Source organism: Stegodyphus dumicola, chromosome 3 (genome assembly GCF_044657685.1).
Source record: "Stegodyphus dumicola isolate Sdum_Otavi_A_Nest chromosome 3, ASM4465768v1".
Classification (NCBI taxonomy): domain Eukaryota; kingdom Metazoa; phylum Arthropoda; class Arachnida; order Araneae; family Eresidae; genus Stegodyphus; species Stegodyphus dumicola.
In genome coordinates this window covers 128,065,903-128,084,326 of record NC_140770.1, presented here as the reverse complement: position 1 = coordinate 128,084,326, position 18,424 = coordinate 128,065,903, and the positions used below count along the sequence as shown (strand labels likewise).

At 35.9% G+C, this 18,424-nt stretch overlaps 1 protein-coding gene across 6 annotated transcripts in view; it reads left to right on the top strand.

The window, feature by feature from the left end:
* Positions 1-13,661: 13,661 nt before the first annotated feature.
* LOC118182824 (alanine aminotransferase 2-like) overlaps positions 13,662-18,424 on the top strand; it is a 122,494-nt gene continuing 117,731 nt past the window's right edge. For 2 of the 6 annotated variants that reach the window (XM_085813292.1, XM_085813294.1), the window contains exon 1: positions 13,664-13,824. In XM_085813292.1, coding sequence (XP_085669418.1) covers positions 13,708-13,824 — 117 coding nt within the window. In that variant the 5' untranslated portion in view covers positions 13,664-13,707. Of the gene's footprint in view, positions 13,825-18,424 lie in introns of all 6 variants that reach the window. The other 4 variants (XM_085813296.1, XM_085813291.1, XM_085813295.1 and 1 more) reach the window with 3 other exon arrangements.

Genomic DNA, 18,424 nt, shown 5'->3' with positions numbered 1-18,424 from the left:
GGAAACACATTCATACTTGATAAAAAATTGTTTCCGGCCGACAATTTGTTGGTTAAAAACAATTATTTTTAAACAATGTAATAAAAATTGACTAATCTTGTGTTTCACAGAACAATATGAATACTGAATTCAGGCAATTATAAAATAATTTGTTAATATTTAGTTTGAATTTTTAAAATAGCTTATGTCATAATTATTGTTACTAATTTTGTATTTAGATAGCTAATTTTAGTTGAATCGGATTAAAATTGTTGCATTTCCGCGTGCAATTCAGGGCGAGGCAAATTTGAAGAGAAAGCTATGCGGGAAAAGTAAGAATACTGAGACACGCGGACATTTAACTTTGAGTAAATATATTACTCTCTGAGTAAATATATAATGTATCTTATAAATATTTAAATTGAATAGATTTAATTGACCACTATGTTAGCTGTAACCGTAATTACATTCTCTTATTGCTTCTCAGAAATCTGGAAAATCTGAAATTACTAGAAATTTCTCCCGACAGGTTGAAAACTTTAAAAAGCAAAGAGAGTTCAGTTGTTTATTTAAATTTACTACAATTCCAAAACTGCAACTTATTATTTTAACTGATCTCTATTCTGTATATATCATTCTTCAACTTGTAAGTCTGTAAATAGTTTTATTTATTTAAGATTTTACCTGTTTTGGACTAAGTTTATTTATGATTTTATGCTTCGAGCTCTAACTGCACTGCATTAGTTCTCATAAGGCATTTTTTCTATGGACTATGTTTTAAAGCAAAGTACAAAAATTTATATCAAATTAAGCAATTTTCTAGCTTAATTATGAACTTTTAGCGAACTTTGCTTACTTCGAACAAAGAATCTCTAAGGAGCTTCGAAGCTTCTTTGCTTCCAAGCTGAACAACCAGGTACCTTCTCAAGATCACATGACTCTGACTGCCTTCACGCCAGCATAGCGCAAGACGCAGAACATTCTTCGTACAGACTTTACGAACTCATAAACTTTCATTTTGTTTCACTTTTGCGCCTGTGTGCTGATGTACTAATGTACAATTTTATTAATTTTAAACCTAGCAAATGTATGATGGTTGTAATTTTCATGATACTGGTAAAAACCCTTGGTGGTTGAGGCCAGAAATAAAGATACTGTTGCGTGCGTACGGGTTCGTTATGAAATGAATGCACAAGTCCGATGAAAAATGAACAAAAATTTATTATTATCACAACAAAAATGCTTAAATTTTCTCAAATTATCATGCAGTATTACAATATCTCACAGTAGTTATCTTTTAACTACTCAAATGTCCAATAGAACGTCATTTAAAACAGCTAAAGAACGCTAATCCGCGAATTCGCTACAATCAACAAGAGCAGTTTCCTAAACAACAACAAACTAAGCAACTACTACAAACTGAGATGTTTTCCTCCTTTTATAAGATTTTAAAATCACGCGCTAGAATTTTCCAGTACTTTCTCGAAATCAAAAAGAGATATTTATTTATTTAACGTACGCGCTCTTGTATTTTTAATTTTTCCGGCTTAGCTTTCTTTTAATATTCGTCACGCGCTGCACCGCGCGAGAAATAAAACCATTTAATTTATAATTGAACTAACATTAGCTTTTTAAATACCAAATTCGTAACACTACGATCAAAGATCAAAGATTGTTTAGTTAGTTGCTTAGTTACTGTTGTTGCGAGTTGTAGTTCCGCGTGAACTGAGATAAATCGGAGTTAGCTTTCTCCTTAGATTGAGCTTTGCATTGCGTTGTATCTTAACGTTTCCAGTAGTCTGAATTATAACTACTAATTATACTGCGCGATATTGTGAACACTTGTACGAATATCTCTGAAGGAAATTCAGCGCTCTCATATATTTCTGTTGATAAGAATAAATTTTATTACTTATTATCGGACTTGTGCATTAAATCTCTTGTCAACCTGTACGCACTCAACATTATGTTAACAGTGAAGGTGTGTTGGATACTAATGAGGAATACAGTAATACTTGTTCATAGTCCTCACTTCTGACAGAAAAATTGTATCATTTTCTTGTAACAAATATTTATAAAATTTTTTATACGTTATATGTTTGAAGTTATATAGTTTACCGTAATTTTTAACTGAAGATATTATGCATTTTATGTCTTTTGGCCACTCAGCATTGATTAAAGAAAAGACTCTTTTCATATGTTGCATTACTGCTTGGTATTTGGAAAAAATTGACAAATTTTTCGAAGTTCACTGAATGTTTTGATGCTATTGTTACTTTGGGAAATTTGCAAAACTGTTCATTAAGAACTAAATTTTGGTCAACGCTATAAGTTGTGACATATTTTTGAACACTGGAAAACTGTATGAAATATTTTATGTCATCTTTAATCACAGCATTATTATGTATATATGCAAAGAAGTGCTTGCATTTTTAATCATACCTTTGCCAACTCCAGACGAAGAATAACTTCACCAAATACTCCATTGAAAACACTCACGCCTTCTTCGAGTTCTTCATTTCTGCACGTTGTGGAGACATTAGGTATTTTGGAAGCAGGAAATATGAAAAATATGCAGCGCCTTCGCCGAGAATCGAACCATGGACCTCTCAATTACGCGCTGAGCAATCACACCACCACACCTCGAAGGCGTACCAAGAAGGCGGAAGAAATACCATATGCGTATACTCCCCCTTTTAAAGGGCGACTGGGGTTTTTAGGGGACCCAGTCGCCAAATCCTGGGTGAGGAGAATCATCATCGAACATCCTTTTAGTTCGGGCGCCACTTGTAGAGACATTAGGTATTTTGGAAGCAGGAAAGATGAAAAATATGCAACATCTTCGCCGGGAATCGAACCACGGACCTTTCAACTATGCGCTGAGCATGCAGACCACCACACCACGAAGGCATGCCAAGAAGGCGGAAGAAATACCTTATAACATAGTCAATACATGCTTCATAAAAATCTAACATTTTTTCTGAAAACATAGGACAATCTGTTTCTAAACTATTTTTAAAGACTATTTTAATTCTAGGATCATAAACTTATTCTCTAACGTGGCTTTCAAAGAGTTCGATGAGCACTCAAAGAGTTAGTTCGATGAGCATTTCAAAGAGTTCGATGGCAGTTCGATGATGTTTCAAAGAGTTCGAACTAATGCACTTTTTGCTTCTACAACGTAATTTTTTCGAGCTGTAGCAGAAATTTATCGGCAAAAATATGCATGTTAGATCGAAGAAATTACAGGTAGTTCTTAGATTTTATTATAAAAGAACATAACTTAATAAAATAAGAATATATTTTGTAGGCCGAGAAAGAAACAGCCTTTGGAACAGGAAATAATTTAATGATCCTTTCCACTGCTGGAAATAAAATCAAACTGTCCTAAGCTGAGCTTGCTGTGAGACGAAAATAGTCGATAGTTGATTTCATTCACAGAAGTTTTAGAGTTCTGTGTGTATTATATATACATATGTAAGAATATAATATACTTACATAATATCATTATATATATAAGCGGTTTAAGTGTTTGTCGCCGATAGTTTATTGTTGCCACTCAGAAAAATGAGCGCGGAAATTAACGTTTCCACAGTTTTTAATTAATATCTCGGACGATTAAAGTCATACGAAGATGAGAACGGTATCGGTGGATTCGGAGAAATTTTTGGAATCCGAGGATACGCGTCTCGAATTTCAACTCGGCGCCGTTCCGTAGATATTCGAGAAAAAAGAATTTAGCACGTAACCAAATCCCTGTAATAGGGAAAACCCAAGAAAGAAAGTGGAAAATGCGGGGAAAACGTAGGGGAATATTAGTTTTTAATTAAAATCTCAGCTAATGAAAGTCCCACGAAGACGCGAATGATCAAAATGGCATGCCACAAATCTTCGGAATCCAGCGACGTTTCGCTAAGCCCGTGAGCCAGCCGTTTCGGAGGAGATGATGTTATCTTACCCCATATATATATGCGGCTTAAGTGTCTGTTTGTCGCCGATAGTTTATTGGTTGCTTGCATAACTGTACTAGCCAATGGGTGAAGTTGCCTCGGCACAGGGATGCTGTTTCAATTGAGACGTAGACAACTGCCTGTAAAACTCGCATTTGCTATGACCATCAATAAGTCTCAGGGCCAAACGCTTAAGCGTGTTGGCATTTTTTTACCTGAGCCTGCATTTGGACACGGTCAACTTTATGTTGCCTGTTCAAGAGTTCGTGAAAGAACGGATTCAAAATTAAAAATAATTGATGGTCCTCTGCAAGGCGAGCTTAAAAATGACGGAAAGATCTACACAAGAAATGTTGGGTACAAAGAGATCTTTGACATGTGAATTAACATTTTATTATTTAAATCGCCTTTATTTATTGAGCTAGCGGTGGCCTTTAAGAAATGTACCGCCAGTGGTTTCCTTCATTGCACTCTACTTTAAGAAATTAAGCTAGTAGAAGGGGAAACCCCGTGGGGCAATAAGCAAAGGGGCGTCCTCGCCGCCTGCCCTACGTAATTCAGTTTGAATTAGCACACACCTTTGCACAAATCATTTTAACTACAATTTATAATATCTAGATCAGCGGTCATTTCGTATGACCGCCGGGATTTCTAGTACTTACATAAGTACGCTCATGTCCATAAATTAAAGATAATGCAAAATCAGGCAAAGGAAGAAAGAGTTAGAAGCAAAAAAAAATTTGACTTATTTCTAAAGCTTATTTATTAAACAAAAGGTAAAGAGCAAAAAAAAAAATGCTATATGTTTGATATTATTAAAAAAATTAGAGATTTTTTCTCCCTGAAACAAATTAACAAATTACAAAAAAAAAAAAAAAAAAAAAAAAAAAAAAAAAAACTATTTACAAAAAACTAGTATTACATGGTTGGTATGGTTGTTAATACATTGTAGGTCTCCCAGACGATGCAATACAGTCCGTACAACGCCTAGGCATGCTGAGTGTCAAATTATCGATCTGATCTTGGGGGATATTACACCACTCAAAAAGCAATGCTCTCCGAAGTTCCGGTAGACATGTAGGAGGAGGTTGACGGGCTGCAACTCGTCGGCCAAGCATGTCCCACACGTGCTCTACTGGATTAAAGTCCGGTGAGAATGCTGGCCATTCCATACGGGTGATATCCTCCGATTGAAGGCATTCGCTTACGATGTTTGAACGGTGAGGACGGGCGTTGTCATCCATAAACACAAATTGTGCGTCCATGGCGCCCCGAAACAAACGTACATGTTGTTCCAGAATGACGTCCTGATAGATTTGGCTTGTCATGGTTCCAATTTGAACATGCAGGTCAGTTCTGGAACCCAGAATAATTCCACCCCAAACGAGCACTCCTGCACCACCGTAACGGTGTCGTTCACTGATGTTTTCTTGGTGGTAACGGGTACCTGGAGCTCTCCATATGAAAGTCCGGCGAGAATCAGACTGCAAGCTAATACTAGACTAGTCGGAAAACATCACACAAGCCCACTGTTGCGTGGTCCACAACGCATGCTCTCTACTCTAGGCTAACCGCAGGCGACAGTGAGTTGCAGTAAGTGGAACGCATCTGACAGGTCTACGAGCATATAGACCAATCTGCCCTAAGAGTCTGTGCACGGTCTGCCTTGAAATTTTCGTACTAGTGGCTGAAGAGAGCTGACGAGACAGGTCTGAGGCTGTGCTCCGCCTGTTTCGTTTGGTAGTAATTGCCAAATACCGGCCCTCATTCGGCGTTGTAACTCTGGGGCGACCTGTGCTGTAACGTCTACTCACATTACCATCATCTTGGAATCGTTGCCAAAGCCTGGAGATGACACTCTGGGCAATTCCAAGTTCGTCTGATACTTCCAGTTGGGTACGCCCACATTCCAGACGGCCGATAATTCTACCAGGTAAAAAATCATCCAAATGCGTCCTTTGTGTCATAACTATTCGGTTATTGCACTGAAATGCTTATAAAGCGCCTGCGAACAATTTTACTTCTTTGCCTGTATTCCTTATATATCACTCTCTTACACTCTCGTCATTGTGACGTACCATCGGTGTCATGTGGTTACTTCCTGAAATTTGCATATGATTCTTGAAGATGTGTGTAGTGATTTTACAGGTGATATATTTATTTTAGAGTTTGATTTCCGAGTGACTCCGAATTATCCTTAATTTATGGACATGAGTGTATATAATATACTTACATATATATATGTGTGTGTGTGTGTGTGTCTGTGTGTAAGAAAAAATAAAGACTATGTAAAAGATTAAATTAGCAGCGTAAATTAAATTAATTTAATTTACTTCTCTATTCTAAAAATAGCAACATCTATTTGCACTGCGTCATTTCGAGAAAAATCCATGTTATATGACTCTTACGTAATTCTGGTGATGCAAATTGAACTAAAACTCAAGCAGCCAATAATAATTTTACAGCAATATTAACTATCCAATCAAAATGCTTTGAAAACCAAACCTAACTCAGTTTGACTTAATATTTCATCCTGATCACTTTCTTTCTACGCTTCGCCGTAGCTGGACTGCAGTCTGTCTGCTTCTTCTTTTTTGCTGCAAATCTATCAAAAACATAAGCCTTTTGGAACAGGCACACATTTAATGTGCCGACTTGTGTGTAGCCGCAACAAGTTGCTGAAAATAAAACTGGAGATTTATTTTGCTTCGCCTCCAATTTCCTAGTCTTACGAATCAGCACATCTACACCATCAAAATTCCTCCTCCTGCTTTTCAGTTACTTCTGACTTTATTTTTATTACATATACATATTTGAAAATAATTGAAAGTTTTAAGAAAAATACTCTACATTTCCCTAGAAATGTATCAGCACCATGTTGCAAACAATAATGCATAATATGGGCTAACACATATTAAATTTTTATTTACATTCCTTTTAAATCAGAAACTATACTCATTTCAATTTTCTGAGTAAGTTCACCAAAATTTACATTTCCATTAGCACCACTGAAAGTAATACAGATAGACGATATGATTTTTATAGTCTCAGAAATGTCAGAGGAAATGATCTGTCAAAATGTCCGAGGAATGAATGATATTTAGAAGTTTCACCAGGACACGCATTTCCCTTCCTTAACACCTGAAATGCAAGTATATAAATATCTGTATAATTTACAGATAGATACAAGGAATGTGTATGTAACATACTTGTAATATGACTATATTCTTTACACAAAAGAGAGCATTTGCTTCGTCCTCTTCCCCTGTCTTATCCTTGAAGTGGTCCCATTTTAATTTCTTGTTTCTTCTGAACAGGTAGTGCATGGAGACTATACGATATATTCATTCGTAATATATACAATTTAATAATGCTAAAATTTAAATTTAAATGTAATAATTTACAAAATATAGAGGAAAAGCTCTCGTCCTACATACCAATAAGAATTATTTACCGAGAACAAATATTTTATCAAAGTAAGAAAAATTGAGTACTTATCTTCGTTAGAAAAACAAAAGAAAGAAATTCAAAAAATGGGCAAATAGAGACATTTAGGGCTGCTTGTTTAGCACTATTGGCTCTACAAAATGGCGATTGTAGAGGATGTATCCAGAATTTTTGGATGAGCTATAATAATTCAATAATTTAAAATGATTCATTAGCTAATTTTGGATGAACACAAATACAGTGTTTACCTAGGAAATGGGGTTCAAATGAGGTTTGATCTATTTCCTCTTGGTAACACTAACTCAGATTTTAATTGTATTCCTTCTCCTTTTTTTACTTATTTTTATGTATTTCTATTGTTTTCAAAATTTCCTCTAATTTAAAAATACTGAATTTAATTTTTTTTATTTGCAAAACTCACATTTTTATTGAAAATTTAAAAATAGCATTAATTTTAAATTTAATTTCTATCATGTATTTGTAAAGTTGGTTCAGGATTTATTACTTTTATTCTATAATTATTTATTCCGTCATATACGAGGGTTGGGGCAAAAGTCATGGCAACTGTTTTTTTCTTGTAGGTATGTAAACGGATCACAAAATGTATATGTGTCGTGTGGAAGTTCTACAGGCATAGTGTGTATGCAGAACAACAAATGGCTCTGTGATAGCTGGCTGTGCGGTAGCGAGGGCTCTGAAATCAATCAGCTGGTGAGTGTCGTACGAGATGGAAGTAACCCGTGTTGAGCAGCGCGCTTACATCAAAATAGCCTTTCTCCGAGGGAGAAATGCGATAGAATATCACAGTGAATTAGTTGGGAATAATGCCCTACCATATCGTACAGTAGCATGGTGGGCAGGAAAGTTTCATCAAGGATGTGTGTCAACCAGTGATGAGCAACATTCGGGACGACCGATGAGTGTGCGGACCGACTTGGCACGTGCTGTCATCGAGCACCTCATGGATGAAGACAGACGATGGACGTTACTGGAGTTTGAGAGGACAAGTGACATCGAGAAATGCACTGTGCACAGGATATTGCGTAATGAGCTACAGCTACGCAAAATGGCTTCGCGGTGGGTACGGCATGCACTGACGGAAGTTCAAAGGTGGGTGCCCTATGCAATATACTCTTACGTCCACTTGCACGCTGGCAACAGGACGGCGATCAATTCTTGTAACGAAGAATCGCCATCGATGAATTTTGGGTCAGGGCATACGAACCAGAACTGAAACATCAGTCCGCGGAGTGGCGACATCCTGGATCACCATGGCAGCAGAAGGTCGATCAGAATCCTTCCCCAGTCAAATTGATGGTGATCGTCGCGTATGACGTCAGGGGTGTCATTGTTTGAACTTTGTTCCTCATGGCAGAACAGTGACCGCACAGCACAACAGGGACTTCCTGGTGCTACAGGTACGACGTGGCGTTCGGGATAAACGTCCGGATATTGTGGACAGTGCAATAATTCTGCACGACAATGCAAGACCACATAAAGCAGAGTGTGTACGGCAGCTACTCCGACGTTGGGGATGAGAAGAATTGGAGCCCCCAACCGTACTCTCCTGACCTTTCGCCCTGTGACTTTGATCTCATTCCCAAGATTAAGGAACCAATACGTGGTAGGCGGTTTGCAACACGAGAGGACATTGGTAATGCTGTGCGCCAACAGATGACCCGATTCACACATGGTGAGGCAAATGCTGAGGCTGATGGTATTCAGCGCCTCCCACATCTTTGGCAGCGTGTGGTGACAGTAGCAAAGGATTACATTGAGGGTCTTTAGGCCCAGGTTTTTCATGTCAACTTTATGTGTATTGTGTTATCATTCTTTTGCACGGTGAAAGCCATATTGCCCTGTGTACACCGCAATAAATTCGTGTGTTACGATATTTCAGTGCTATTCATTGTCCACACATAACATGGTCTAACACATGTAGTTAAGACCATGTTCTTTCGTCTGCATATGTCACATTTTCCAACCGGACTGGTATCTTCAAGAAAAAGAATAGTTGGCACGACTTTAGCCTCAACCTACGTATATATATATGGTATACATACTTTTGGTACTGAAGAGAGGCGTACAACTAAATGTCTTGCAGTCCGATATACAAAATTTCAACGTTCTACAGCTAATCGTTTTTGAGTTAAGCGGGACACATACACATATATATATGTACATACGTGCAAACGTCACGAAAAAATGGATATTTGCATTAAAATGTGACAACCGAAATTTTTCGAGATTGCAATACCTTTTTCACTTCGTGAAGGGAGGCAAAAAAATTCTAATAAAATAATAATCACTACCCTTCGATAGTTACAAATTGTGACGCTTAATAACGTGCGGTGCAGACTGTATATTCAAGAAGGAATGGTATAGAAGTTATTCACGAACAAATATTGTTATGCTTTTCTTACGTACAGCTTCGTGGATTTAGAGTGAATAACGAAAACAGCCCTTGATGAAGTATCGAAACACAATTTATTAGCCAGTATTACTCAGAACAGCTCCAAAGTCACGTTTACAGTCGTCGAAGAACTACTATAAACACACTGAAACAATCAGCGACACAGCCATCACGCTATCAGGCTATAACGGTGAAAACAGCTTCATGGCAAAGTACCAGGGTACAGCTCCCGACTCTGCTCGTCATTCTCGGAATTCTACGTACTCTTGAGACTCTCCACGCTACAACTCGCAATGCACTAAGAGACTCTCTCGATGCACTCGACGACCAACTCGGCACTAGTCTACGAGACACCCTTAACTGATTCGACTAGGCACTGATTCTCCGCGTACCAGCAGGGTTTATAGAGCTTTTGGCTTGCGTTCGAGGACATTCTGAGCTAAAACAATAAGAATTCATTCCAGAAGGCTCTCCATCCGTCTATAGCAAATCGCCAATTTTTTCGCCAAATGGGCGATTTTGCGCCAAATATGGCAACCCTGCCCTCCCTTGCAATTTCTGGCAACAGCAAACCTGCTTTGCGGGGAAGTTATTTTACCGCGTCTGGACATTTCGTAACAATATCTAAAATGACTCAGGTCCCTTTTTTCTCCATGGTTCTTACCGATATAATTAAACATTTTGGAGAAAAATTTAAGAAATCATTGCAACTAAAATTTTGCTGGTTCCGTCTCTGAGAAACAGCACTCAGTATTAAATTTGACGCATACCTTTGAAAATATTTTTAAGCATTTTCCTGCAAATTTTATGCACAAAATACTAAAATTTTATTTTTTTTTACAAGCGCATTAGATAGCAGCAGGTATTTTACTCCACGACGACTACATACGAAGTAAGACTTCTTGAATCGTAGAGCTCTGATATAGGTATACTATATTTAGAATTAATATTTTAGAAAGGAGACATTATAATTTCCAAACAACCTGCACAGAATACGTCTACGAAATTTTAGGAGTAAATACCTACAAAATCGAAGTAAAACAAAATGGCATTCTCACGTCTTAATCTTCAATATGCAGTTCTTAACAAGTCCATGCAAAGCTAGAAGTGCCTTTAACCGTTGTTTGCTCTTAACACAGCTGCTTGATACAGCTGCTTAATACAGCTGCATTACTCCGTAGAACTCATCTTTTGGCATATTGTTGGGTTTTCTGATTACGATCTTTTGTTCAATTCTTTTTAATACTTTTAAAATAACGACCTTCGAGGGCACACTTTACTTCAGGGAAGAGGTGTGTGTATTTAATTACGGCAAAGCACACTAGAGCTATCTGCCTAAGGAGAGGGATGCCTTTCGTGGAGGACTTTCTAAGGGAAACTGGCTCGTATACACGTTACACATGGGGAAAACCACGAAAACACCCATGCAGCCAGCCCGTTCGCGGGATTCGAACCTCGGACCGAACTACCAGTGTTCAGCGACTTTACCGCTCGGCCGCTGGTGGGCTCACTTCAGGGAAGAGAAAGTAATCTGTAGACATCACATCTGGTGAGCAACGGAGTAGTTTATGAATGTAATACTTTTTTTTTAAATACAAACTACTTGATGCGAATTGAATTGTGTTACTGCGCATTATCGTTCAGGAGAAATAAGAGACTGATAATTTTTTGGCCTAACGCGCTGAATTATTTTTGATTATCTCTTATTTTGCATCTCTTTAAGACACAAAATTCATTTCCTGTTCCTCAGGAATAAAATTATTTGTGAGTGATCCATTTAAAAGAAAAAAATCTGAAAGCTTTCATATTTTACATTACGCTCAAAATTGCGTTTTTTAACGTTTTGTGTGTTACCTTTATTTATTAAATCTCATTAATCTTATCAAATCTTTTCGTATGGATATTTATTTATCTTCTCACCTAAACCACATAAAATTCAGTTCAACAGCAGTACCTCAAAATATTTCAAAACAGTATATCTTTAGAATTTCCGATACACAGTCTCGCGCCCTGGAGATTAAAATGTCTTTTATCCGTACAGTGTTGCCATTGCTCGCTTTGCAATCGTTGAGTTTGTTAATAAAAAATTCCCCAAGTCTTACAAAATTTGAAACTAATAAAACAAATTTAAAATTCAAAATTCGGACTTCCAAGTGCTCATGTTCGGCTGGAGGACTACGTTATTCAAAATTTGATGGCTGTAGGTACCGTTGTTTTTTAACAATGCGAGAAACATTCATGGATTCATGCAAACTCTTAATTATTGAGTTTTTTTAAAATATAATACATAGCGATACTATTTGGTGGGAATAGTTTGAAAAATGAAACAACGCGGAAAGTGAAACGATGCAAAATGCCGCTTTGAGACTAATAGCCCTTTGGGGCTAACGTTCTTTTGGGCTAAAAAAAAAAAAAAAAGTCGCGAATAAGGCCTTTACTCGAGATTTCTCGAGGCAGAATGGTAAACAATTTCAAAGCATAACAGATGGTTCTCCATATGTCTCAGGTACATAAACAAAGCACCATGACTCATCTCCAGTCGCAATTTGTTTGAAAAAATCAAGATCAATATATTGTTACGTTTTTCTTTCCTGACACCAGTTGTTACGTTATTTTCTTCCTTCACGTTCGTAAGGGGTTCGTATGGATTTGGAGTGAATAATGACGACACTACTTGATGAAGTATCGAAACACACTTTATTTAGCCAATATTAATCAGGACAGCTCCAAAATCACGTTACAGTCGTCGAAGAACTACTATAAACACGCTGACACAATCATCGACACAGCCTTCAGGTTATCACATTATCACGGTGGAGACAGCTTCACTGCAAAGCACCAGAGTACAGCTCCCGACTCTGCTCGTTCGTTCTCGGAACTCCACGTACTCTCGAGACTCTCCACACTACAACTCGCGATGCACTCGACGACACACAGAGCACAGCTCCCGTCTCTTCGGTTCAGTCGTTCCCGGAGCTGAACACGCTCTCTCGACGATGCACTAACCGCGATACACCACGAGACTCTTTCGGTGCACTCGACGACCCACTCGGCACTCGCTCGGCTGTCAACTCGATCGACTCCACACGGACTAACTAGATGAGACAACTAACTCGCACTCTACAAGGCACTCACTCACTTGCCCTCTCGACGAGGCACACTCTGACTACGGACCAACAGGGTTTGTATAGCTTTCGGCTTGTGTTCGAGAATATTCTGGGCTAAACCGGTACGAATTCGTTCCAGAAGATTCTCCATCCGTCCACGGCATATCACCAATTGTGTCGCCAATTGGCGATTTCTCGCCAAATGTGACAACCCTTTCCTTCCTTGCTATTTTATTGCAACCCTAAAACTGCTTTGCGGGGAAACAATCTTACCGCGCATGTACATTTCGTAACAATATTTACAAAAAAATTCTATAACTATTCTCTGCTCAACTTTCAGATCCGTGACAGCAGATCTTCACTAGGCCAAAGTAAAAGAATAACTGCATAAGAAATTCTATCCATAAGTAGACAATATGTTAGAAGAAGCGAGTTTAGATGAAGACTAAAAGTTGTTATTTATAGTTTGGCAGGAATTAATTAAAAATGTTAATCACAAAGCTTTATAGACACACTGTGTGTAAACATCTTTCTAAGGACTTTTAACTCCAAGGAACAGATCGCTAACAAACCGCTTTTCGTTACACCGCATAACAAAAGTCTCTTTTATTTAGCTATTTGATTGGCGCATACATCTGTTGAACCCTCCAAAAAATATAACTGTAAAAAATTTAACTGTTGGCAAACATCACTTTTGGCGACAGGAAGACGAATCTTTAAGTTATTCCTATTACGTCACGCGACGGTAAGTTCTCAGTGCAGCGGTTTTCATTCATGGCCAAATGTAGGTGGAAGAAGGTGCGAGAAGAACATGGCGAAAAAGTGTCTGACTCTCGAAAACATAAATCCCCTTCTAAGAGAAATGCAAAACGGGGAGATAGCATGCATTTCACTTAGAGCTATGGAGATAGAACAAGAACTTCGCAAGGCAAGTATTATCGATTTTAATCATTTACCGGCCAAAATTCCCATTTAGGAATATTAACGAAGATGATATTGAAACAGTCAAGTCTTGATTAACCAGGGCCGGATAAAACCAGCATGCGGATTAACCGGGCTTTCTCTAAAAGTAGGTTACAGTTTTTCTTTTCTCAATTCAGGAATGATGTAAACTGCTATCGCAAACTATCGCAATAAAGCAAACTTTCTGCAGGAAAATCAATTGTACATAATCTTGAGTACTTAAATATCTATTATTAAACAATGAAGAATCTCTATGCACATATGCTTGCTTCTGTCATTACAAAAAAATGGTGGCACCTAAAGCACCAAATTCTGAAGTAGTCCTTTTTCTATTTATTTCATATTTAGTGTGAATTTAATGAATTTTTGATTAACAAGATCAGCAGTTTAAAAGCGATAAGTTGCCACTGCTGGAAATGAAATATTTTTATTTTCCATGCGCTAATATGTTGCCATTCGCCAAAGTGTAAAATCAGTATCTTTCAAATTTAATCAATAAACTAGGCTATGTAAAAACAATGTTTAGCCTACTCCCGGAAATAAAATACTGATTATATATATATATATATATATATATATATTAATTATATTGATTTAACTAGCAAAGCATTTAATTATTTTGCCAGCTAAACTCGTGCTAATAATTCCTACGGAAAATCTTTACTTTTCATTATGTTTAGTCTTCCAGTCTATGTTATATCTTATGATAATATCGCTTTATGGCCATTTCTTGATATTTATTTTTCAATGCTTCTTGAGAAAGACTCGCTAAATTTCATTTTCGTAGGTAAAAAGAAAAAAGAAATTTTACTACAGAACTAAAATATATGATGATTGTTAGAAAGACTACTTTTTCACCATATTCTTCACTAAAAACAACAACAACAACAGCAACCCCCCCCCCCAAAAAAAAAAAAAAAAAAACTGAAAGGTTTCAGATTTTAAATTACGTCCAATGGGGCGTTTTTTATAACGTTTTGTGTGTTATCTTTATTTATTAAATATTATGTTCCACGTACTCAAACCATAAAATTCAGATCAACAGCAGTATCGCAAAATAATTTTAAAATGAGCATATCTTTAGAATTTCCGATACAGAGTTTCGCGTGCTGGAGATAATTTTTTTCCCCTACAGTGTTGCCATTGCTCGCTTTGAAATCGTTTAGTTTTATAATCTAAAATTCGTTGAAGTGTTAAAAATATGAAATTGATAACAAAACAAATTCAAATTCAAATTAGGGCTTCCACATGCCCATATTCTATTGAAGATTACGTTATTCATATTTTGATGGCTCTAGGTACCGTTGCTTTATCACAATGCGAAAAACATACATACATTCATGCAAATTCTTCATTATCTAATTTCTTTAAATATGATACTGGGCGATAAAATTTGGTTGCAACAATTAGAAAAGGGATTCGCCGTTTACAGTTTTTAACGCAAAATGCCAAAACGAAATTAATAGTCCTTCAGGGCAAATTGCCCCTTTGGACTAATAAAATTAAACAAGTTATATTTGAGCTTATATCGATGCTGCCATTATACAATGGAAAATATATAAGCATACCAAAGATAATACAAATATAGCTCAGAAGGTCTGAAGGAAAGTAATAAGCTGATTCAAATTCAGTTTATTTAATTGTTAAACATACTTGTGATGCTTTTATGAACTAAAAATTAAAATACTTTAAAGGACTTTTTCCCCCGTTCCAGCCTTTTCTGAACATAATTAAAAGTAGTTGTCATAATAAAGAAATTATACAGTGAATTGCACTGTTCGCTTCAGCTCTTTATTGCATCTAAAGCAAGGATTCTCCACCGGGGGGGGGGAGGGGGAAAGGTGAATTCATTCTTTTTTCTGGTGAATTCTGGGGGAATTTCATAGTTTCGGGAGGGGAAAGCGGTCAGCCTTTTATTCAGCTGTTAAATATTTAGTTTTAGTTTATGAATATAAAAAATTTTTATTCGTGTTTTATTTATTAAAATTTTCTACACTTTTTGTTGTTTAGTTTATAATATATGTTAAAAAATCATCTAAGTCTAGCAAAAATCTACATATTTATTTTCGAATTTTGGAAAGAAGGGGGAAATGATCTTCTAACAAAGGTGAAAGAGTCGAATGGTGTAAACAGATTGAGAACTCCGGTAGAATCGTTAGAATAGAAGGAGTGTTTAAATAAGAACAATCAAGAAAGCAATTCTTTTGACTTACTATTAAAATCATAAAGTATTTTCATGAAATTGCAGTTGCTGGAACCAATGAAATTACATTAACTAATCTCATTAAAATCATCGTATATATATTCTATTTAATAATTACTTTAACTGTGGTTGGCCGAAGAAGCGGCTGGTATTGTTTAACTAATCGTTAAAAATAAATTGCTGAATCGCGAAAATTATTAAATCTACAGCTTCTATTTCGTGTTGACTGCTATTGAAACACAAGAGTTTTATTTGTTTTGATGCAAGTTCTCCCTGTTTTGAATGCTGATTTAATTTACACAATTAAATAAATTTCCATTTCAGATTAAGCTGCTTTAAAATGCAGATAACTTGTCAACTTTCTGTTAATTTTAATATGGGTTATTCTTATTTCCAGTGTTTTATTTGACAGCTGTCGGATTGACCGGGACAGTGGATTAACCATGCTGTCGGATTAATCGTAATTATTTTAATTGTAGACATCTCCTCTGTTGTTATTCATATAAATTGGGACTCTTCTGTAATTTAATGAGTCTTCAATTTTATGAAATAACTCAATTATTTTAATTCATGCAGAAGTGAGGTTTTAAAGTAATTGGTTTAAACGGATTTTTTTTCTTCTTTTTAAATAGAAGATAAGAGAAACCACACAGACTTGGAAATAATTAAATTCAAAACAATTAATTTTTGATTACTTAATGACATTTTAGACATTAATTCAGTTTTTAAATCGAAAGAAAGCAGCATGCATTACAGATTTTTTTTAATTAACCTTAGTAGTAACTTAATTAAGTAGCTTTTGATTTAATTCAAATTTTTGCGACAATTTTTACATGAATAAAAAAGATTAAATAATGTTTGGAAGGAAGGCAAATAAATATTTATTAAAATTTTATTACGTTGTTGATTTTGTTAAATTAATTGTTAGATATTTACAATTATAAACTAGACTTCAATATTCTTTTTAATTCCTTGTACGAAGAAAAGAAGTATTGCAAGAGCGAAAAATTTCAATTTTCACATTTCAACGGAAATTTTGAAAAATCCATTTTGACTATTTTTTTTGCGTGATATCTGTACGTACGAATAGAATAAAGGACCCCTTATTTCAAAACGGATTGCAAAATGGAATTTTTTCCCTGACGTATATAATGTGATGCAACTTAAACACGATTACACGTAGAACGTGGAAATATTGTATATGGGACTGCTATAACTTCTAGTTGTGCACTTCTCCTTTTTATTGCAGTTGGTAGAATCAAAGATATATATATATATATGAACTATCACCGGATTAAAAGTCTTTACCCGGCCCTTGTTTCCGCGGTCGTTAGACTAGACTTACTTCCAATTATGGTAATGGTTTAAAAGACGAAAATATTCATGTTTTCGCAACGTCATATTTTAATGGACAAATGACGAAATCTAACTTTAAATTTGGTCTCCCGGTTCCTATACTCATATCTGGGAAAGTTTTATACTCGTTAAAAAAAAAATCATAAGAAATTTTACTCTCGTATGAAATGTGACCGGGATTTCATTTTTCATTTAATTTCAAATTTTGCAATTTTTGATTTTACTTTCAATTTTGATTGAGAGATCGGTTAATTAAATTATAATAATAATTTAGAAATAAGTTTATAAATAAATAATAAATTAGAAATAAGTTTGTCGACACATGACTCTGAGATAAGAAGTGATTTAAGATGAGAAATTTTTTTAATTTAAATGTAAAATATTAGTAAAATGACCTATAAATGTACAATTATATATACTAATGTATCCATTCGATCACAGTTTACACAGAATTACGATCACAGAATTTATGTATGAAAACTACATAAATTCATTAAAAAATAAGCAGATATTTTATCTGGTTCTAACGACTAACTCAAATGTGTCACTTCAACTAAATCAGATGTGTCACTGGGTGTAAACTGAGCTGCACAGTCTCTTATCAGCTTATAGCCTTTTCTTTTTGGGGGAAAGAGAAGCTAAATTTTCCAATGATCGTTTCCTTGTTTCGCGAGACTAACAGCTGCTTGCTCTATCTCTTTTTAGCCTAAGTTTGGATGAATCATTCTTGTCAGAAATATTTCTTTCCTGATTAACTTCAGTTTTCTGAAGTACAACTTATATAATGCATTCGTGAGTTATTTTCGCACGATGATGATGTAAGATGTAAAGTGGGAACAGCATTGGCTTTCAGCACCCTTTTAGAAGTTGAATCAAGCGCATTTAGATACCGTATGTAGTCATCAGCTGTAAAATGAAGGGCACCTATTCTTGCGTTTTCGATTTTGGAATTATCTGCTTTTTTGCAGCGAACAATCCATAACTTACGAAGTTCTGGATCACTTGG